Genomic DNA, 24,875 nt, shown 5'->3' on the forward strand with positions numbered 1-24,875 from the left:
GTATATTGGCTGTATATCTTGGGAGTATAACACAACACTGCTGCTCATATGGAATGTATGAGAAAGAATGCTTCCAGCTGGTAATGCAAATCCATAGAATTTGTTTTACTGTTGAGGAATAAAAGCTTTCCAAGAAGCTGCAATGATTCTTTCTCACTGAGTAGAAATCCAATCCTTGTGCCCAAGCTATTTAACAGCTACTAGCATGAAAGTTGAGTGAGGAGGAAAAAAACACTACCAATTACTTTTACATTTAGTTGAAGAAAGAAGGAAAATCAGGCTTCAGAAACTTAATAAAATGTGATTCCAAGTGGGTCAAAGTGAATGGCCTCAGTTTCCCATTTTAACAAGAGAAATTCATTATCTTGATATCACAAACTGTTCTCTTGAAAAAAAAATGTGGCAGACTCTAAAACAATGACACAATATGTGTTGTTTTAATGTGTTAACTGTATTTGGTGTTAAGATAATCATTAGCACATAACCTTGACACTAAGGATAAATCTATCTGCTCCAAATATTCTGACACATGGTTGTTTTATTTTTTGGTAAGAACTTTTTCAGCCTCTATCTACAAAAAGACACTTATCAGATAAAACGTTTAGAAGATTTTTAAAATAATATAAGCATTTCATATAAAAATACTCTCTCCTGCAAACCAATTACATGGACTTGATTACTTCAGGTTACATTGACATAGCATTGACATATATCCAGCTGGGAATAATACCTGAGCAAATGCCTTCTTTTCTTTATGAATATCCCTGCTGCCTCTTCTCTTCAGGGAATTCTGAAAAAACACACAGTTTAAAATAAACTGATTTTTAAAAATGCACACAAAAGAAACAATATGAGCAAAATGTTCCAAATAATAACATAAAGTTGTCTGACACTATCATTTCAATAACTGTGTGGCAGTCTAACAAGAAAATGTACAAGTTTTAGATTTTGCTTGAAGCATTATGTCATAGTAATAAAACCGGGTATAATCGTTATCCCAAAGGAAATATAACTAGATATAAGATGTGAAAAACCAAGTGCTTCTAGAGATCTTACAGAGCAAATGAAGCAAATTTGAATGTGTTAGTGTTCTTTCCCTTTTATAATTCATAATTTATGAATAATTTATAAGTAATTCTTTGTTTTTAAAGTGGAATGAAGGAGAGAGAGGTATATGATGTAAGTCATTTGAAGGATTCAGGAGTGTTGATGAAACTAAAGTCAAAATCCTGCGTGCCTGGGAATCAATAGGATTTTCTTTAAAAATACACAGGAGTAAACTTTGAACTTTTTTTTGTTTATAACTCCAGTTAGGTTTTCTGCCACTGAAGAGAAGGCTGCACTCACCAAGTACAGCAGATGGGCTGATCACTAGTTGACTTGTTGGCCCACCCACTTCCTTCCTCCGTCCCACCTAATCCACTCAATCCAAATCCTTCAGCAGCTGCAATTAGTTTACTCTCCAGCCTGACTGTCAGGCTCCAGCGCTGCCTGGCTCCATTCTCCCTGCTAAGGCTATGAAATACCAGATGCCTCTTCCCAGAATTTATATATGTGAAGGTGGATATTCTGTACTTTTTGCATTGAAATCTAAATACCAAAACAAAGCTGATGGGGAACCAGATATAAATTTTCATTGTTTCAACCATATTTCCAATCTCTTAGGAGTAAAACTGCCATCATGTGCAAAAAAAAAAAAAGATATTAAAAGGGGTCTTCACCTTTGAATAGTTTGGGAATCACTGGATTAGAGGAAACTTTACTCTCTAGTATATGTTGTATGGGAATTCAACACAATCAACTGACATTTTATTACTTGCTGTTTAATTAGAATAATTTCAGTTACTCAGATGCTGAAGATTACAATTAATCTGCTTTTACCTGTATTCTGAACATCAGAGTTATTTACAGGTTACTCATATACAGTGAGTGTAACATGGACTTGAGTGTAATGTAGGCTTGAGTTACTATACAATTTATTTTTGTTCCTTCATGTTCCAAATGTAATCTTCTTTAAAGCTTATTGTGATTTGTAACTGCTTATACAGATAGTCCTTGGTTAATGACCACTTGTTCAGTGACCATTTGAAGTTATGACAGTGCTGAATAAGTGGTGGTTATGACTGGTCCTTGAAGTTCCAGCCATCCCAGCACCCCCACAGTCATGTGATCATGATCTGGGTGCTTGGCAACCAGCTTGCACTTACAATGGTTGTAGCGTCCGGCAGACATGTGACTGTGAATTCCAACCTTCCCTGCTGGCTTCCCACAAGCAAAGTCAATGGGGAAGCTAACAGGGAAGGTCACAAGTTGCTCAGGTAAGTCTTCCCCACCCATGCACCCTCCCCCAGCCCCTCTGTGCTCACGCTCCGCCTGCCACCCACACACCCTCATGTACCCTCCCAGAGCCTTACTGTGCTCACACCATGTTTCCCCAGCCACTTGCGCAACTTCTGCCACCCAGCAGCAGCCACTCCAAGCCCCACCACACTCGTGCCATGCTTCCCCTACTTGTGCATCCTCCTCCAATCAGCAGCAGCCACCCCAAGCCCCACCATGCTCATGCTGTACCTCCCCCAGCACTTGTGCACCCTTGCATACCCTCTCCCACCTGGCAGCAGCCACTTACCTGCCTGTCAGCCTGCTTGCAAGCCACCTGGGACTTGCAACTACCTGCCAGCTTCTCCACTGAGTTTGGTTGTTGGAAGCTGGCAGGAAGTTGGGAGGAGGTACTCGTTTATTGAACCACGATCCTTGCTTAACAATGGCAATGGGGACTGCAGGGATTGCTACTGCTAAGCAATGTGGTCATGTGACATCACGCTTTATGACTGCATTGCTTAGCAACACAAATTCAAGTCCCAATTGCTGTCGTAACTCAAGGACTACTTGTATATTGTCAATTGTGATCCATTTTGCTATTTAGGACCACAATGTCAAATTATTATGACATACAATCTTGAATAGGCCATTGCCTGGATTTATATTAGGTTAACCATTCACACATTTCTTCACTGCCAAACATAAGACTCACTTGCCTCAAAACGCTGTTGCTTTAAACACAATGCAGCATTATCATCATCTTTGAACCCCTTATCTGGTTGGTGAAAAGGCTTATTCCTCCGGGAGTTACTGAGCATACTTAGCATTACAGTTCTTTAATTATATATTTTATGTACTATTGCTTTCATGAGCAACAGCCTTGCTTTACATGGTTTCTTGAGCAATGGCCTTGCTTTTCACCAACTTTCCACAAATGGTGCCCTTTGAATCTCAGAATTCTTACCAAACTTGTGTAGCTTATTGGCTATGATATTGGACCTAGACCAGGGAATTCCCATTTGATCATAAGACTCACTTGTTGACTTTGGATTAGTCACCTTCCTTCAGCCAACTCACCTTACAGTATTACCACAGGCATAAAATTAGGAGAAATCCACATATTAGCTGCTTGAATCCTCAGAATTATGGCAGGATATAAATGTGATGATCATGGCAGTGCTGGTGATAATTTCAATATATCTGAAGTACTTAATGTTGGGAAAGGCTAATCCAATTTACAGGAAAAGTTATGTGATATTTGGTAAATATTTGGTAAAAATAGCCAATACTATTTTTAAATTTTAGGATATACAGCCTTTTGGAAGTACATTTCTTAAAGAAACTGCAAAAGTAGGAACTGAACTTCTTAAAAATATAACTAGACCATGCTGAATGAGATCAAAGACCTAATATCTACCTATCAAGACTTAGGAAATCTTTATTTTATTCTCACAGTCAGCCAGGGTGGAAAAAAATGTTGTGGCCAAGGGGCTACACCTATTTTCCCCCCCTTGAGAAAACTGAGTGTTTTGGGTGAGGCCTTTATATTTGTTGGCAAGACTTCTTTTGAGAGTTTGGGGATTGTCTTTGTTTTCTAAAACTGCAATATGTTTATTTCAGAGCTTACACTGCAGTTTTAATGTTTCCCACCCTAAAGAAGATGCCAGCAGCTCTCAGCAGTCATACCCAGAGGTAGCTCTGTGGGCTACATACAGTCCTGGGACTTCAAATTGTCCATTTCTATAAGTAATCAAATGCTTATGGAAGCCCACATACCCTTACAATTTTTCAATAAACTTTCATCTTTCCCAGCAAGTGGAATTCAGTGGATTCTACATTGAACTGTTTATTTCCAACTGTCAAAGGAACATGCAAAATGGAATTGGGAGTTTGGACTCCTCATATTTTGTGATCTGTATAATATATCAGACTTTTTGTGCAGATTTTAATAGCAAAAGCAATAATGAAATACTCATCCATTTTCTTTTGGCCTAAATGATGGAAAATGCATTAGTCTAATAATGAATTCTGATAAAGCCAGATTCAAATAACTCATCTATCTCTACTTATTCTTGTCTAATGATTGCATTATTATTACTAAGCCCAAATGAATCCACGGTAGGTTGAAGGCCTCTTCACTGAAGGTTATGGGCCTTAATCTACCATGCTGATCCAATGCAAGTTGGTAGATGGATGTTTTTTGATTTCCCAGTCTAGGACTAAAAGAAGTACAGCCAACTTCTATGCCTAAGGGAGGAGAAGAACGTAGGTATCCCTGCTCCTAGTCCACCACCTTAAGCATTATGCCATGCTGGCTCAATGCCTGTATTACTAGTCTATAAATGTTATTCTTCTAATAATCTGTATAAGCAATTAACTGAAGCCATATTTGAATTTTTTTTAAGTATCATTATCTAGCATTCAGAATGAAAACTGCTTTAAGTGTCCTTGAAAAAACAATGAATCTTACCAAATACCTGCTTCAGTTAAGTTTCTTCTAGAGTAGTGGAAAATATGTTGATCCACTAGATGTTGCTGAAGTACATCCCACTAATTGTGGTTAAAATCTGTTTACTCAGAACTATTAAGTAACAACGGGACTTGTTCCTAAGAAAATATATATTATAGGCTGCAGTCTTAGTGTTAGAAAATTCCAAATGCTGTTGTTTACTTATTTATTCTTCTGTGGGAGAATTCTATTGGCTCAAAGGATCTCTTCTTCAACAATTGTATGACCCAATCCATTATGTTTCTATTAATTTGCAATAATTCACTCATTCACTGCAATTATTTTAGAATTTGAACTTCTTTAAATAACTAACGCAAACGTACACTTATTTGTGACAAACAAAATACTCCAATCTGCCCCATATTGCAAATCAAATACTATATAGCAAATCACTTTGGGATGACTTTATACATGAATACAAGAAAAAGAACTATACAAAAGTTTTCCTAAGGACAAAACTATGACTCCATATTGATACAGATAGGAATTGTGTCATGATGAGTAGTGCTCCTTTGTTAGATGAAGCACTTGTTAACTTAACACATGACTCCTCCACACAGGATCTGTTCTTTCAATTCCAATTTTTAGGCATTCTTGTTATGGCTTCCTGTTTCACAGCTTTCCTTTAACTTCATATATCAAAGGAAAATAACAAAATCCACAGACTATTGTGGATCTTAAAGTAGCTTTCAAAGAATTATCTGGTTCCAACATTGGGGTGTAACTGCACTATCAAGTTAACTTCCTTGACTTTTCTACTACTCTGATGTTTCCCAAAGCAGAGCTACAATTACATTAAAGACAATCATATGAGCCTATGACCTTTAACTGACCCTTAATAGTTTGCTTACTGAGAATTCAATGCAATGAAATAACAAAGCAGGCTGAAATCCAGATCTACCATGCTTATATGTATACAACAGACTATAGCAAATATAAAAACTGGAAATAGTTACAACAGCATCTAACAAAATCTTTACCTAAGAATGAGTTGGCCCATATGCCAACCAATGCCAGTGATATTACAAATATTAACAGTAGCACCTTACACAATTTTTTTTTTTGGTTTGGAAGTCTCACTAACGTCAGTGAGACTTACTCTCAAGGAAGAGTATATAAGCTTTTAAAAAGAAGTATTTCAGCACAAGGAATGATGACCCAGCATAGTAATTTGAGTAGTCCTTAATATATGTCCAGTATTTTATAATTCTAATAATTATTCTCGATTAATAATTTTATAAATTTGGTTAATAGTTACTAGCACTGTTAAGTTCTGGACAATTGATTTGTATATACTTTATACTGATTTTCTCAACAGCTATAACTAATTATAAAGATCAGTCATGACATTCAGAAAAATCTAGGCACAATTATTTATTTGTATTGTTGAAGGCTTTCACGGCCGGCATACGATGGCTGGTGTGGGTCTTCCGAGCTGTGTGGCCATGTTCTGGAAGTTTTGTTTCCTAACATTTCACCAGCACCTGTGACCGGCATCTTCAGAGTGCAGGAGCACAGACAGGAGCAGTTCTCTCTGTGCCCAGGGTGATGTGACCCTTCTGTGGGTATTTATAGAGATTGGGGGGGGGGGATTGGGGGTGTGTGGGGGGGGTTGAGTTACTGAGTGGCTGCTTGTTTTGGTGTCAGAATCTGTGTGTATCTTCCGGGGATTAGGCAGGGTTTTTTCTTCTATTGAATTGTTAACGAGGGGCTGCTGGGGGTGATTAGCAAGTTCATTGTGTGAACTGTTCACATGTCCTGGTGGTTGAGCTGAGTTCGTTGACCTTTTGCAGGCTGTATTTTTCAGGATTGGTAGCCAGGTTTTGTTGATTTTTAGACTCTCCTCTTTTTTTATTGAAACTGTGCTGGTGTTTGTGAATCTCAATGGCTTCCCGGTATAGCCTGGTAGAGTGGCTGTTGGTGTTGTCCAGTATCTCTGTGTTTTCAAATAGGATTTTGTGTCCAGTGTGCTTGAGAGCATGTTCAGCTACTGCAGATTTTTCTGGTTGCTGTAGTCTGCAGTGCCTTTCGTGTTCTTTTATCCTGGTATGGATGCTGCGTTTTGTGGTCCCGATGTATACTTGCCCGCAACTGCATGGTATGCGGTATACTACTGCGGCGGTGAGGGGATCCCTTTTGTCTTTTGCTGATTTTAGCACTTCTTGTACTTTTCTGGTGGGTCTGAACATTGTTTGGAAATTGTGTTTTTCCATCAGTTTTCCCATGCAGTCTGTGACCCCTTTGATATAGGGCAGAAATACTTTGTTGGTAGGTGGCTGTTTTTCTTCTTCAGTCGCATGTTGCTTTCTTGGTTTGATGGCTCTTTTTATTTCATTTTTGGAGTAGCCATTCACTTGTAGGACCCAATTAAGGTGGTTAAGTTCAGAGTTTAGGAATTGGGTTTCGCAGATCTGATTGGCACGATCCATGAGGGTTTTGATAATGCCTCTTTTCTGATGTGGGTGGTGGTTGGAGTTTTTGTGTAGGTACCGGTCTGTGTGGGTGGGTTTTCTGTAGACTTTGTGTCCTAATTTGAGGTCTGGTTTGCGTATGACCGTGTCTAGAAATGGAAGTTGGCTGTCCACTTCTTTTTCCATGGTGAATTGTATATTGGGGTGGACGCTGTTTAGGTGGTTCAGGAACTTCTCTAGGTCTTCTTCATCCTGACTCCAAATTGCAAAGGTGTCATCCACAAATCGGAACCAGACTGTTGGGGTAGCATCTGTCTGTGCTCCTGCACTCTGAAGATGCCGGTCACAGGTGCTGGCGAAACGTTAGGAAACAAAACTTCAAGAACACGGCCATACAGCCTGGAAGACCCACACCAGCCAATTATTTATTTGTTAAAATTCCTTCAATAAAGTCATAACCTTTTTCCCCCCTCACAATTCTATGCAAGGTCAGCCAGTGAGTTTCACAGCTGAACAGAAATCCGAGTATAGCATTCTTCATCTTCAAACATTATCTGGAAACCAATCTGCCACTCTTCTCTAATAACACTTAAGGAAGCAAATTGCAGACTGAAACATATGTTTATTCAGAAGCTTTGTTTAACATTATAGACTATTACTTTGATTACATATATTAATAAAATATTTGCAATTCAAATATAAATGTTTCATAATGCAAATATATTTACTTTTTTTTTATTCTAAGAAAGCAAATGCTTCTAGCTATGCAGGCACATTAAATCCATCAGAAGACAAAATAATATATTGTTAATACAAGACAATGTATCATAAAATCAGAAAAGGCATAGCTTTAAAATAAAAATGAAAACATAGTCTAATTCATTTTCAATGTGTCCATATTCAGTCTGAACTTATGAGCTGAAGTTTTAAAACTACAGACAATAAATAGTTCAGCTTTTCCAGACCAAAATAGCCTCTTCTTTCTATGAAATATTAGGCTAAATTCTGAGAGGAGGAGTACACCAAGTTCACTATAATCCTCTTTGCACAGGACACGTCTCAGATAATCTTTATAATCTACTTTTATTCATCTATCCATGTACTGCCTACAACAGGAAGAATATTGTTCACTGCAACTGTATTTGCACTACCTTGCTTAGTTATATTCATTCTGTCCAAATCTCATACTACAAATGACCCATACTTCCAACCTTCTACCAATGAAAGTTAGAAGAGGATTCTGTATAAAAAATATGAATTCAAATAAAAGTGCAGAGTTCTATCTCTGTTCAGAGATGTAAAGCACATTTATCCTGTAGTTCCTACTTACATTCCTGGAAATGTAATGGTGGCAATAATAGTAGGGAGGAGGAGAAGGAGTCACATCTCATGTGGACTAACTGAAAACACAGGAGAGTACAAAAAACCTTGGATTCCAAATTGTAGTTTTAAGGTATGACAAAATGCTACAATTTAAGTTTGCCTGAGAATCATAGTATTTATTCTCAGATGCATGTACTAGTTTAAAGTAAACTAAAATGTTCAGTAGGTTCCTGTAAGGTAATTTTTAAAAAGGGAAAGATAAGTGGTATCTGAATATTTTAATAGTGCAAAATTCTATATTAATCTGGTAATTTAAATTAAAATAAGCAGACATCTTTAGTTTTATAAAAGTAAACATATGATTGGATTATCTGACTAGTACATGGTCAGGCCAAATCCTACTCAGTACATTTAATTTATTAAACCTGTGAATTAGATTTGCTGCAAATCATATATGCTATTTTTTTTTCTGGCATAATTCTATTATTTTATAGTTCTCTGGGCTCTGTCATTCCATTTTAACTGTTTCAGAGCTTTTTATACTGTGTCTAAAATACATACCACAGTTATCCCTTCATAAAGTAAGAATTCTATGGAGCTCTAATGACTCAATATTGTTATTTCTTTCCCATTTCTCTTTTGCAGCATATTGCAACCAAGTTCATGAAGCTACATGACCATTTTTGTTAAATCAATCATCACATAATGTGAACTTATAACTGGCACAAATTTTGAAGAATAACTAAATTAATGTTTAATTATGGATCAAAACATACATATTTTTCTGATCTAGCAAGATTTTTCATATGCTTTTAATTATGTAAGAGGATATACTAAGAGGATTTTTTTAATTGCACAGTTCTGATCATCAATGAATTCCCCTCCCCAACACACATAAATTACTGATTCAGGGCTTGATTCATACTGGAGCACAGCATGGGAGCAAGATAGTTTTGGTCTTTTCCTCTCACTGTAACTTGAATCTCAGTCTCAACCTTACTTGGCAAAAAAAGGATTTAATCATTTTAATGGGCTCTTTTTTGGCAATATAAATAGTCACACTGTGTTCAGTGGGTCAAAGATTAGAGTAGGGGAAAGAAAGATTAAGCACTCTTATTCTGGGGGACTTATTCTGATAACCAGTGGGAAAACAACAAAACAAGACTGTTCAAGAAGTACAAACCTAAGATAACATACATTTTGGCAACCAGAAACACTTCAGGTAGATTAAAGTAAAGTCAAGTCGTCTTTGAATCAAGCTTAGTTCCGGTTGACTGTATGAACAACATATAGGGGATTCTGACAACAGTTAGGCAGCAAATTCTCATTCCAGTCTTCCAGGAAATTTATCCCCCACCCTAATATTTTCAGGTAATCTCCTATCCTTCTGATCTACATAGCTGTTCTAGATCAGCCATGGTTATCTAGGTGCTGCCACTGAACTAGGCTAAAGCTCAGCTAACATGAAGTACTGGATAATTTATTTAATGAGCTGGAGTAAGAAAAGTCCAGAATTGCTTTGTAAGACAGCTAATGAAGAATAATGATTGGAGAAGTAGAGTAGGATCAGAGAGACTTAAGTGAAAATCCCCAATGAGTCAGCTCAGTAGTTAGCTTTAGATGTAAAAGTTGGTTACCACATTCAAGAGATCATTATGTAAACAGCCAGTTACAAATTCTTTATTGGTTCATTTGAAGTTTCAACCTAGTATACATGCAATATTGCCTCTAAATTAAAAATACTTTAGTCCATCTCAGTAAATCTTACAAAAGAGAATTCTGCGAAAATCATGCTTGGAAAAGAATCACTTTCAATTTAGGCAGCTACCCAAGAGGCTGGCATTAGGCAAATCACTATCTCTTTGTCAAACCTACCTCACATGGTTGTTGTGACACTTAAAAGGAAAGAATCATATATATCACCTTGAATAAAAGAAGCAGTTATAATCTCTCCCCCACTCCAATTATACTTTTAGATTAACAACCTTCCTTTTGATTAAATATAACACAGTTTATTTATTTTTATTTATTTATATATCAAATTTGTCACTGCCCATCTCATTAAAAAGTGACTCTGGGTGGTTTACAGAAAAGATAAAAAATCAATTAAAATACAATATAAAAACAATCTTAATAATAAATTCCAAGAATTATGGGAATTGGCAACCAGCTCAGGGAGCGTCATCAGGGTGCCAGCCACTCCTAGGGATGATTAGAGCTCTTATTGCCCCATGCAAGCTGGCACAGCCAGGTCTTTAATCCATTCCAGAAAGCTGGGAGGGTAGGGGCCCACCAAACTTCTTGGGGGAGAATATTCCAAAGGGCGGTGGCAACAGCAGAGAAGGCTCTCCTCCTGGGCCCTGCCAGCCAACATTCTCTCACTGATGAGAATTGCAACATGCTCTCTGCCTGACCAGCTGGGACAGGTTGATGTGATGGGGATGAGACAGTCCTTAGGTAACTTGGACCCATGCCATGTAGGGCTTTAAGGGTAATAAACAACACCTTGGATTGGACCTGGAAGCAAACTGGGACTCAATGCAGCTCCTGCAGTAAAGCTGTTATATGTGCCATCCTTGAGGCACCCAAGATTGTCCACACAGCTTCATTTTGCACCAGCTGTAGCTTCCGGATACTCTTCAAGGGTAGCCCCATGTAGAGTGCATAGCAATAGTCTAACTGAGAGATGACCAGAGCGTGAGTGACTGACCAGAGAGCCTCCTGATCAAAGAAAGGGCGTAACTGGCACACCACATGAAGGTGGGCAAAGGCCCTCCTGGCCACGACTGCCACCTGCTCATCGAGCAGGAGTTGTGAGTCTAGGAGGTCCCCCAGGTTATGCACTGGGTCTGATTAGGGCAGTGCAACCCCATCCAAAACCAAAGATTGTAAGTTCTCAGATACAGAGGAACCTCCAATCTACAGCCATTCCATCTTACCAGGGTTCAGCTGAAGCCTGCTGTGCCCCATCCAGACCCCCACAGCCTCCAGGCACTGTGAAAGGGTGGTCACAGCATCACTCAAGTCACCCAGGATGGAGATATACAGTACTGTGCAAAAGTTTTAGGCAGGGGTGAAAAAATGCTGTAAAGTAAGAATGCTTTCAAAAATATATATTGTAATTGTTTATGTTTATCAGTTTATAAATTGCAAAGGAACCGAAGAAAAATCTAAATCAAATCAATATTTGGTGTGACTACCCTTTGGCTTCAAACCAGCATCAGTTCTGACACTTGCACACTATGTACACTTGCATAAAGTCAGAGATCTTGTAGGATTAGAGTCAGGTGTATGATTAGACAATTATACCAAGCAGGTGCTAATGATCATCAATTTCATATGTAGGTTGAAACAGAGTCATTAATTGAAACAGAAACAGCTCTGTAGGAGGCTTAAAACTGGGTGAGGAACAGCCAAACTCTGCTACTAAGGTGAGGTTGTGGAAGAGAGTTTCATATCACAGGTCATACACCATGGCAAGACTGAGCAAAGCAACAAGACATGAGGTAGTTATACTGCATCAGCAAGGTCTCTCCCAGGCAAAAATTTCAAAGCAGACTGGGGTTTTAAGATGTGCTGTTCAAGCTCTTTTGAAGAAGCACAAAGAAACAGGCAACGTTGAGGACCGTAGACGCAGTGGTTGGCCAAGGAAACTTAATGCAGCAGATGGAATACATATCATGTTTACTTCCCTTTGACATCAGAAGATATCCAGCAGTGCCATCAGCACAGAACTGGCAGAAACGAGTGGGACCCAGGTACACCCATCTACTGTCTGGAGAAGTTTGGCCAGAAGTGGTCTTCATGGAAGAACTGTGGCCAAAAAGCCATACCTCCAACGTAGAAACAAGGCTAAGTGACTCAACTATCCACGAAAACATAGGAACTGGGGTGTAGAAAAATGGCAGCAGGTGCTCTGGACTGATGAGTCAAAATTTGAAATATCTAGCTGTAGCAGGAGGCAGTTTCTTCGCCGAAGGGCTGGAGAGTGGTACAATAATGAGTGTCTGCAGGCAACAGTGAAGCATGGGGGAGGTTCCTTGCAGGTTTGGGGCTGCATTTCTGCAAATGGAGTTGGAGATTTGGTCAGGATCACTGGTGTCCTTAATGCTGAGAAATCCATCATGTCATACCATCAGGGAGGTATGTGATTGGTCCCAAATTTATTCTGCAGCAGGACAACGACCCCAAACATACAGCCAATGTCATTAAGAACTATCTTCAGCGTCAAGAAGAACAAGGAGTCCTGGAAGTGATGGTTTGGCCCCCACAGAGCCCTGATCTCAACATCATCGAGTCTGTCTGGGATTACATGAAGAGACAGAAGGATTTGAGGCAGCCTACATCCACAGATCTGTGGTTAGTTCTCCAAGATGTTTGGAACAACCTACCTGCCGAGTTCCTTCAAAAACTGTGTGCAAGTGTACCTAGAAGAATTGATGCTGTTTTGAAGGCAAAGGGTGGTCACGCCAAATATTGATTTGATTTGGGTTTTTCTTCTGTTCACTTCCTTTGCATTTTGTAAATTGATAAACATAAACAATTACAATATATATTTTTGAAAGCATTCTTACTTTACAGCATTTTTTCACACATGCCTAAAACTTTTGCACAGTACTGTATAACTGGGTATCATCTGCATATTGATGATACCTCATCCCATGGTGGTGGATAGTCTCACCCAGTGGTTTCATGTAGATCTTAAAAAGGAGTGGGGAAAGTACCGAACCCTGTGGCACCCCACAATGGAGGGGCCGTGGGCTGGATCTCTCACTCTCAATCAACACCAATTGGGACCAACCTTGGAGGAAGGAACAGAACCAGTGCAAAACTGTGCCGTCCACTCCCAACTCCCTAAGTTGACCCAAAAGGATACCATGGCCGATGGTATCGAAAACTGCTGAGAGGTCAAGAAGAACAAGGATGGATGCACTACCCCCATCCCGCTCCCACCAAAGATCATCCATGAGTGCAACCAATGGCATTTCTGTCCTGAATCCGGGCCTGAAACCTGTCTGAAAAGATAATCTGTTTCCTCCAGGATCCTCTGGATCTGCAACATCACCACTTTCTCAACCAACTTCCCTAAAAAGGGGAGGTGGGAGACTGGATGAAAATTTTCCAGTATGGTGGGATCCAGTGATGGCTTCTTGAGGAGGGGGTGCAGCAATGCCTCTTTAAAGGCAGCTGGGAACACTCCCTCCCTCAAGGATGAATTCACCATCACCTGGACCCACCTGCATGTCACCTTAACCAGCCAGGAGGAACATGGATCTAGTTGACAAGTGGTAGCATCGACCATCCGGAGGACCCTGTCCACCTCCTTGGGTTCAACAGGATCAAACTGTTCCAAGATAGTCCTTACCTTGGGCATCTCTACAGACCATGTCCCATGCTTGGCATCCAACTGGGACTGGATGCGAGTGATTTTATCCTCCAGATGCCCAGAAAACTACTCTGCGTAGCCCTATAAATAGGCCACTGGGCCCCCCTTTCCCAAAAGGGATTGGGTGATCTTAAACAGGGCCACTGGGTAGCATTCTGTAGATGCAATAAGAGCAGAGAAATATTGACATTTCGCTGCTCTTACTGCTACAAGGTAGGCCTTAGTAGTGGCTCTAGCTTGTGTTCGGTCATGTTTGGTCCTTGTTTTCCTCCAATGGTGCTCTAGGCATCTCTTAATCCTTTTCAAGACCCTCAATTCCTCCATAAACCACGGGGACTGTCGGGTTTGATGAGTTAGGAGAGGTCACACAGGCACGGTCTTGTCCAGGGCCTTGGCCACTTTCCTATTCCAGGTAGTGGCCAAGGCCTCCATTGGACCATGCAGCAGACCCTTGGGTATAACCCCCAGCTTCCTTTGGAACCCAGTTGGGTCCATCAGTCACCATGGGCAGATCAGATGAATAGGTCCCACCTCTCTGTCGAGGGGGGAAGCATAGTAGAATCTCAGGGCTACTGGGACATGATCTGACCATGACAAGGGGGACAGATATAACTCCTCCTTCAGATCACATTGCCACTGCTCTGACATGAAAACCAAGTCTGGTGTGAGACCACTGTCCCAAGTTGAGTCATGAATAATCTGGGGCAGGCCCGTGGCCATCATGGTGGCCATGAACTCCCAAGTCGCCTCTGAGGCACGCTCTAGGTATGGCAGGTTTAAGTTCCCCAAGCCCATAAGCCTGGGGAATTCCGCCACCAGCCCTGTGGCAGCCTCTAGCAGCTCAGGCAGGAAAGTTGCTACACAGTAGGGAGGCTAGTATAGCAACAACAATCCCAGCTGTTCTCATGAACCCAGCTTCAGGAACAGGGTCTCACAACCTACCACTTGTGGAACAGCCCCCCAAAGGCCAACAGAAATTCCCAGATGACAACCGCTAACCCTCCTCTCCTGCCCTGGGGTCTCAGCTGGTGCCAAACTGTTAACCCGTCTGGGCACATTTCCGACAGGGGCACCCCCCCTTCAGGGCCCAGCCAGATTTTGGTGATACATGCCAGGTCGGCCCACTCCTCAGTGATCAAATAACATATAAGAGGGGCTTTGTTAACTGACCTGGCGTTAAGCAGCAGCAGCCAAAAGCCAGGGCCTCTGTGGGCCCACTGTCCAGGGCCTGGGTCTGAGTCCAGAGGGCCGGAACACACCACTGGTAATAAACACAGGGGATGTCTTCCCTAAGAGCATCTCACCCTCTAACTCCTGTCATAACATCCCTTCCCCGTCACCACCTGAATGGTATAACCCGCCCTAAACCCCACAAGGGCTCCAGTTTTCCCAAATCCTGAACTCTCGACTTCCCCAGTTAAGGGACCCTCCATCCAACCATACAATTACAAATTCCCAATCAATCAAATCGGGAGTGTATGTGTAATGGGCTCCCAGGGATTTCAGTTCTTGCTCTCAGCACTGAGTTGATTGCATATCATGCGTAGTTTTATTAAGTGATCAGGGTCAAAGCCCCAGCTTCAGTTCTACCTGCTGTTTTTTGTATTCTAGAATAAGCAAACAGAAGCAAAAAATAAAAGGGGGAGAGTATTTTACTCAATGCTTAAAGCAGTTCCTGCTGCAATTGCTTTGTAATGCAAATGCCAGAATGATCATTTGCATCTTAAATGCCTCTCTTCTATATTTATTTGTGCTTTAGCAATCTGTAAGACATTAAGACAAACAGCTGCAGAGATGCTTACGACTCAAGTATGAAAACTCTCTAAGAGTGGTTCCTAATGCTAAAACTAGCACATTTCATTTTACAAAGAAATGGGCAAATAGAGGGAAGGTATTAAGACTGGAGAAATTTTGTACAGAAAGAACAGGCTACCTTTCTTTCTCAACAGGCCAGAGGCCTCATAGGCAACTCCTATGGTTACATTTTAAAGGAAATATTCAGGGATCTAATCACAGGTGCTTCATTTGTCATGTAGTTGAATGTCTCCTCAAATTGCCCAACTAGTAAGTGCTAGAAATATCTGCCCTCATATGCTTCTAATATGCATAACCAGATATAGCCTGATATGTGGGTTAGATTGTCAATGGTAAAGGCTTTGCTATTACGACTAAAGTGCATTATATATGTTGTGACTTCTGATTTAATGCACTATCAGGTAACTCAGAAGCTAGAAGCCCTCCAAAGCTAATCCTATCCCCTTCAGACATTCTAATGGCCACATGGAAGAAATGAGCAAGATTATATCTCGCCTATTTCCATGTCCTTCTGTGACACTCTGAAAAGAGACCTATACATACCTATACTTGCCAATGGGTCTCTGGATACAACTCGAAGTGCACATTTTGACTACTTCAAGACAGCTGTATCATTCAAATAAGTTTGCCTTAAGATTGTTGAAAGTTTCTCCAAAGGAAGGTTTGAAGGAAAGTAAGAAACGTGTCCTTTTCTGTTGTGTTACCAACCATTTGGATTAGCCTTCTATTAGAGATCTAGATAGCACCTTTGATCTTGAAGTCAAGTGGTTTCTGAAGGTATCTGCCAAGTGTTTTCTATCAAGCAACTTTCTGTTACTTTTTTCTGCGAGTTCTTTCTTAGCTGTATAAAAGTCCTTTCATCTTTGCTCTGTCTTCAACTTCAAGTAACTTGGGATAGGAACTGATTTTTTCTGGGATATGTACAACTTTTAACACTAAATACTTTTGACCAGTACTGCAACTATTACAATCTAGTGGCATTTTATGAATAACCAGGCCACACCTCATATTTTTCATATGAGGATGTTATTACAGCACACATAAGTGAAGTAATGTTTGTTTCTGGGCAAATTCCTTTTCAACCTTGAATATCTGGATGCTCTCTTAATAGCCAGAGCCATGGGGATTTCAGGTTTTTTTCCAAAAAAATTGCAATATAAAAATTAAAACATCATAGAAGTAGAGATGAGCTGCTGAAACAATGCATGACCTTTTACCTGCTGCATTGGGTGTGTGTGTTTTGTCCATCAGGAATATATTAAGCTTCAGCCAGTAACACTTGCTGGAATTTCCAACAGATCTACATTTCCAACAGTCTTACTTACTCCCAAGATTAATTTGGAGTCAGGCAGCATATAAATTTAATAGATTATTATTTTGGTTGGTCGCACAGTCAGCCAGATGTTTAGACTGGATTTGGCATTTTTATCCACTTATCAAGTCCTTCCCAAGGAACTGGGATAGGCAAATGTTGTTTGATGCTGTTAAAGGTATCGTCACAGGATATAAGCTGTTCCAAGTAAAGCTGTCTTTTGCAATTGACTGATGGTGATTTTGTCAATGCTGATGGTGTTCAAGTGGTGCTCCAGATGTTTTGGGATTGCACCTAAGGCACCTACAACTATTGGTACTATCTTTGCTTTCTTTTGCCATAGTCATTCTACTTCTATTTACAGGTCTTATTATTATTATTTCCTCTTATCAATTAGAACACACCATTTTGTGATCTAACATACAGTATTTCTTATGTGAAAATTACAGATAAAATATGAAACAATATTTTCAGAATATTCTTGCTGAACAGAAAAACATCCTTTGAAATTTTCTGTATAATAAAGATATTTTCATAATGTTTAAGATCTGGGAGACACACCATATTCCAGGAAAATGGAATTGTCTTAACTGTTCTTCAGTTATTCCAGATATAAACTGCTGACAGGAAATGCAGAATAGAATCAACCCACACCTAGAACCATGTCCTTTGGGGGACAAGTGATTACTTTAACCTTATAACCAACATTAAGACTACAGATAACAATTTTTTTGATCAGAGTCTGAACTTTATAACAAATGTAGAAAATTACTTCCAAATAATCAAGGAAAAAAAACCTGGCTGCTGTGTGTGTGTGCGTGCGCGCATACATGCATATATTGCCTTTAAAATGCCTGCTTTTGGACCATTTCTTTCTACTGTCCCCCCCCCCTTTTTTTTTTTCAGGTAGAATATTTTCAGACTCTTCTAAGCTTGGCTGGTATCTTATTCATGTTACCAGTCACCCCACAAGTACTAATTAACATTAACCAAAAGGAAACCATATTTGCTCGTTTGCTTTTCTGTCACCCAAAGAGGTGGCAGCACTAACATCTGCTTAATCTTGAAAAGCTGAACAGAACGTATTTTTAATACAGGAATTCATCAGGGAATCCCAGGCTTGTGGCCTAGACTGCAAAAATGAAAAAAAAAAATCCTGGAAAAAGGCAATGGCAAAATACTTTTGTTTCAAGAAAACTATATGGACTTGTTCATGAAGACATAGGAGTCAAGCTCAACACAAACGAGATCTCACTTTACTTTTTCTTCTGCCATGCCAAACAAACCCTGTTGCAGATTCACAGGCAGCATTTAAGTAAGTAAATCTCTGATAAAGGAAGGAAAAGGTATGAACAGGTATAAATAAACTGACGAAATGTATTATGAAAGTAATGCATTTCTAACAAATGAACAATGAAGAAATATATTTTACTAAAAAAATAGTATATATTTTTTTTCTATTTGTTTTCATATCTTTAATAAGAAACTAATCAGGAGCTCATTATTCATTACTACTAATTTTGTATCCTGGCTCTTAAAAATGCTAAGAAACTAAAGTCTGACATGAATGTTAAGTTGTTCATCTTAATTCTAATTCAAATTTATTAGCATTTACAATCACAAAAATGCTGGCTCTTCCATGACAGATTGTTATGAAGTGTGCAATATTTATCATTTTGACAACCCTGGGAAACCTTCCAAATTCTTCAACCTCTATCAAACTAAAGGAAGAACCTAAAGCAAAGGCCATTTGTTTTGCACAGCTTTTCCCAATTCCAATATTAGATATCAAATGTCCTAATTTCCAGCCAATTTGGCCAAAGGCAAAATGAAAATTAAAGCACAATGGAACTAGAAAAGAAAGCTATATTTATGTTGAGACTGTTATTCTGAATTGCTATTTGGCACACCAGGGACATAAAGGTAGACCTCAATTATTGATTGTCTCGTTCAGTGACTGTCTGAAGTTACGACAGTGCTGAAAAAATAACTTTATGACCAATGCCCACATTTATGACCTTCACAGCATCCCTCAGTCACGTGATTGTCATTAGTCAGTACACATCCTGTGCCTGACCTGCTGTTTTTCTTTTTTTTTCACCACTGGAAGAGTGGAGAGATTGGAGAGGGAGGGATTACAAGACAGTAAGCAAGCACACAATGCGGAATACATGTCAACAGGAACGTGGTAGTGCCAGCAGCCCTGAGCATGCTCAGGGCTGGGGACCACAAGTGTGTGACACAAATAGATCAGTGTATTCCTCATTGTATGCCTGCTTATTTGCTTGTAATCCCTTCCTCTCCAATTTCTCTGCTCTGTGAAGTGGGAAGAAAAAAATGGGTCATGAGATTGCCTACAGAAATCACTTGGTTTTTTTTTCTTTTTTCCCCCTTTGCAAAGCAAAGAAATTATTTAAATGAGTGAGGGTGCAGGGAAAGAAAAAACCAAGCAATCTCTGTAGGCAATCTCTCCTGTGCCTGACCCGTTTTCTCTCCCCTGCCTTGCAGAGCAGAGAGATTGGAGAGGAAGAGATTACAAGAGAGTAAGCAAGTACACAGTGGGGAATACACTGGCTGTTTGTGTAGCATGCTTGGGGCTGCTGGTGCCACTGCGTTCCTTTTAATGTGTATTCCCCATTGTGTGCCTGCTTACTCTCTTGTAATTCTTGTAATTCTCCCAGTGCCAGGGTGAGCATTCCAAAGGGCGGGGGAGTGGTTAGGAGGCAAACAAAAACCAAAGGTATGAACCAATTAGTCTTGTCAGTTACAGGCAGGAGCTGTGAGCCGGCTATCCCAGCACCCAGGTGAGCATTCCAAAGGGTGGGGGAGTGGGGAAAAGGAAAGCATAGTTGCAGTCATGTGATTTCCCACTTAGTGACCACTTTGCTTAACAACAGAGCTGCTGGTCCTGATTGTGGTCACTAAACAAAGACTACCTGTACTTAGGTTGCATATCATACAATCATAGGGTCCATCAGATCACACAGCTTGTACATTTTGTATTATTTTCTCCCAAAAGGCAATGCACTGTCATTGTTTTGGCTTCTAGCAACTATTTTGAGCAGCCTTTCTCAACTGTAAGAGATCATGATAGAAAAAAATAAACTTTTTTTTTTTAACTTTGCACACTGCACATTGCTAGCACTTGCAGTGATGGCAATTTTATGCACTGTGATTCAGTTGCTGGCCTGCCACTTTGCTGTTGCTGTAAACGCTGTAAAATGCAGATTATGTATTGTGAAGTTTTTGTATTTTTTGCAATTTTTATACAGGGGTTTCCTTAGACCTGAACATTTTTTCAAGGGTTCCTCTGGGGTGAAAAGGTTGATAAAGGCTGATTTAGAGGATTACATTTAGAGGATTATATTAATGTGGGAGGAATAAATCCCCATCAGTTCTGAAAAGCAGTAATTTTTATAAAATGATTCCTATGAACTACTCACTCTGAGATCATATAATTGAAACCAGTTACATAGGCAAAAAGAACTTAAAACAGAATTGTACTAAGACATCAGGGCAGAGACACACACACATATATAAAAACAGTAAAACTTGATAATGTTAACATATACTTCTAGTTAACTTTTAGACACTGAAACAACTCAGATTTATTATTTTAAATAATCCTATAGTTTTTCAAGATTTTATGAATGTTTTACATGCAAGGTAGCAATTCTTTTAAGATTTTCTTAAACAATACACCAGATTTATGAAAATAATTTGGTCATATTAAATTATAGATAAATTATGCAAAATTGTTGTGGACTTCTGACTCCCTTCCCACAACTCATAATGTATTGTTATATAAAGCCTTGCTGCATTAAACAGGTTTTAGCATGGTTAACTATTGGAGGAAGTAATTCAACCTTGTTTTAATAAAAAAGTATCTAACTTGTCTACTTAATATAGATCTACTATAAGTTCAATGGAACTTGCTCCAAGGTAAATGTTTAGGATTACAGCCTATGATTATTTTATTTCCCCCATTACAACCTGGAGGAGTTACTCATAATGATGATTAATCTCCAGGCTGCATTATTTACAAATACTGCCAGAGGCAACTATCTGCAGCATCCCATCCATTTAGCAGAAGACTTTTTCTTCTCTACTAATCTGTAACAAGACAGCATATTATACATCATAGAATTTTATGTTATGATAGCTTTTTGAATCCCTAACTACTAGTCTACTAATTGGGATGTAGTAAACACTGATCCAAATCTCTGACCCTTCCTGCCCCCACAAATTTCACTGTTCTATTGGAGGGCAACAAGTTTCATAAATATTGGGAGGTGATGAGTAGATAAGTACAGTATGTGTGTGGAGGGGGAATTCAAGAGCTTTAATCCTTACTAAAATTATGAGATGAAATTATAAAATGCTCTGAGAGCTTTTGTGAAGAGGGGCAGATGAACATTGTAAATAAAACTATACTTTGATACAGCATCTAGTACAGCTTGCTGGCGTAGAACTATTGCAGTGAGTTTTATATTTAAAAATATTCTCCCCATGAAGACGTGACACTGTGGACTGACACAAGAAAGGAGCTGCTAAAAACTGACCCACTGATCAGAATCCATGTTGTCATACCAATATGCCCTCCAGCTTATTAATGCTGTTAATGCCAAAATAAAACATCAATGATCTATGAATGAGAATGAACTCATACACAGGACAGAGCCATGGAAAGTTGGCTCTGAGGTTAGCCCAGTAGAGCTGTGCCTATTTTGATACTCAGTACAGCACAAGCAGGGACTGAAGAGATAAGCTGAAAGTATGACCATGGTCAGTAAAACTTCCATTATCCTCACAAAGAGAGCCTTCTACTCTGATGTAGGACTTTAGGACATGCACCTGGTGTTAAGCCACAGAGACAGAACGGAAAGTTCGCTGATATATAATCTACCCTATTGCACAAACTTCCTGAGCTGGTAGAATGATTCAGAGGCATTGCTAGAAAGCCTAAGGGACTTTTTGGAAGCTTCACAATTTATATCAAATTTGCTTCATCAGGACCAGCTTGTAATTTTAAAGCTACTATGACAATCATGGGTCTTCATCAATATGTCATTCACCCAATGCAGGGAGCAGGATATATCCTATATTTGGTGTTTGCACCAGAAGAAATATGTGGCCTAAAATTGAGGGAAGAGGGTGATTATTATCCCATTGTTATGATCAGCCTACTTTCCAATAAGATTTGGACAGAAGGCCAACTGGTCTGATTGGAGGGGCACCTATTAGGATGATCTACCTCTGGAGACTATATTTCTGAATGCTTTGGGGGATTTTCCAGGTAATAGGTCTGTCCAACCCACCAAGGATCTATTCTGTGGATCAGAGATTGTTCTCTCATTTTTAGAGAATCTATAAAAAATGTGTTAAGGTGAAACAATGGAGTTTAAAAAGTAGATTGCAGAAAACTCAATGCAAAAAAAAAAAATTGAACACAGCTCAGAACTCATTATTTTACTATTCATATAGCAGTAAAGGTAGCAAAGAAGGCACTGCATCCTTGAATAGACAGTAAAATAGGCCTGAGTGATTTAAAGACTTTTAATACCAACTCTAATAAACAGAGAATTGGAGTCTTCAGATGTCTATCGTGACCTACCTGAAAAGCACTTTGGAAATAAAAACATTCATCTTCATGCCAATCTGAATATGCCATTGATGCATATCCAAATAAGGTATCACATATCCTCTTTACATCAGTTTCGTTGAAACGTGATATGGGGACTGGATACTTGAAGCAGTGCAACCAGATGAATATACTCTTGATGTTTGCCCTGATATTTGATATTTATGTATGCAGCATGTAGTACATGGATGCTTGTAGGAATAGCAATTGCCTTGAAGGAGGCAGCACGTGCTCATTGCTATGATTGTTACGTTCTTTATACTCAATTATTCTTTATAACTATATTCTTAGAGAAGACACTTGAGAAAGTTGTTACTGTGTAGTTTAACATTTATTTGTTGCTTGTGAACCAAGGCAAAGAATAAATGTCATGGTTCAGAAACTTGTACTCCCTTATTTGTTTCAAACACCAGCACAGAAAATATCAAGTGATGGTACCATGTTGCACACAGCTGACATAAATCTTCATTAACTGATTGGTACCATGGTTTAATTGTCCTTCTGTTTGTAGCAACACTACAATATCACAAAGTGTTCTAAAAGAAAACCACAATCAGGGCTTTGTGAAGCATCTTGATGCTAAAGTTGCTTTTGCTTTTTTTAACATAAACATAAAACACATTTTCTTCTTGTGTTTAGTGTCATTAGGACAAAGATGAGCATAGTTCTAAGTTTCTTAATATGGGTATACATTTTAAGTAACAAAATTTATTATGTTCAATGTTTTGAATTATATACCTAGTTTTCCACATCTATGTTTGTACTATATAAAACATGCATAAAAGAGGTTATGGCTTTTTCTAACTCCCGTGGCTTTTATGTTACTCCCTCAATGATCATTTCACTTTCATAAGGCCCACAAAATAAAAAGAGTATCATCAGCTGCTCACTACAGTTGTTGCCCAGAAAATAAATCCCTCTTTCTACCAGTTTACACAATTTCATTCATTTCTTACTAACTTGTTTTACAGCATTGTGTCAAATCATTCTGCAGCTGCCACTCTATTCTTAATCCTCCTTATGTTTTATCTCTTTCAACAGTACTACCCTTTGGAAAGCACCTTGCACTTTACCGTGGTAATGTCTGTCTTTTTTTTAGCTCAGAGTGCTTAGGCCAGACAAAGAGCATGGTAACTTACACTTCAAAAGCTTTACTGAGGACAACGTAGGTAGGTTCCAAGCAATACTCCTGTAGAATGTTGAGTAGGACTAGCCTATTACTGCTTTTTCATGGCTAGTGGGATTTAAATTACTGAATTATTGCCTATAATATTCGATGTCTAACATTATCAGATTTACAACAACTAGCTCTAAATCTTGGGTCATAGGAATGAATGACAAGTTAAGCTATACAACAGAGAAAGCGAAATGATATTTATATATACAGCATAGTGCATCTACAAAGGCATTTACAGACTCTTCAAAAGCCCAGTCTGCTGCTCCCCACTTTACGTTATATGCCTTGGCTGGTAATGGCCAATCATTGTAAATCTTGCAGGAAAAGCTTCTAGCTCAATTGATTTTCACTTAAAATGCCTGTACTTTGTTGTGATCTGCTGTAGAAGTCAAATAATCTCTCCTTGCTTCCTCAAAGAAAGAAAAGTAAAAACTGCTAATAATCTATTTAACAAGGTTTGACAGGACCAGAACTCCCAGAATAAGTTTGAGAAATTCAAGGGTTCCATAGACACCCTTGAAAATTATTAATCTAGCTATTTTGTAAACAAAAAGGGCGAGGAATGTGTTATCTCTTCACTTGAGACCATAAAAGATTATTTTTATTAGAACAGTATCATCAGTCTCCTGCAAATAAATTTATGAAGATTAGTTATTTCCCAAGTGCACAGTGCAGAACAATGCGTTATAAACATATATAAATTTTAAAAAGTTTTTCTTCCAAAAACTGCACCCTTGTTCTGCAACCAGCAGTAGGGAGAAAATATTTATTGGTGCCAAGAAGAGTTTTTCTCCCATTGCAAAGAATAGAGTAACAACGGATAACTTCCTTAAAAAAGTGTGAGAACGTGTTACACTTTCACAATCCAAAGAAATCTCATGCAAAAAGACTTATATACAAAGGTTTTGCTACCTTAGATCTTTATGCAATTGTTCAACTATAGGGATGTGGCTAAAGATACAGAAAAAGATTGAGGGTT

At 39.0% G+C, this 24,875-nt stretch overlaps 1 protein-coding gene across 1 annotated transcript in view; it reads right to left on the reverse strand.

Moving 5' to 3' along the window:
* MTCL1 (microtubule crosslinking factor 1) overlaps window positions 1–24,875 on the reverse strand; it is a 119,351-nt gene that overhangs the window by 66,588 nt on the left and 27,888 nt on the right. The window contains 1 exon segment of the mRNA XM_088130690.1: window positions 731–790. Within this exon segment, the coding sequence (XP_087986816.1) occupies window positions 731–790 (60 nt within the window).

Source organism: Python bivittatus, unplaced genomic scaffold (assembly GCF_059951505.1).
Source record: "Python bivittatus isolate LINGU-HERP-01145 unplaced genomic scaffold, Pbiv_v1 ctg000840_np1212, whole genome shotgun sequence".
NCBI lineage: Eukaryota > Metazoa > Chordata > Lepidosauria > Squamata > Pythonidae > Python > Python bivittatus.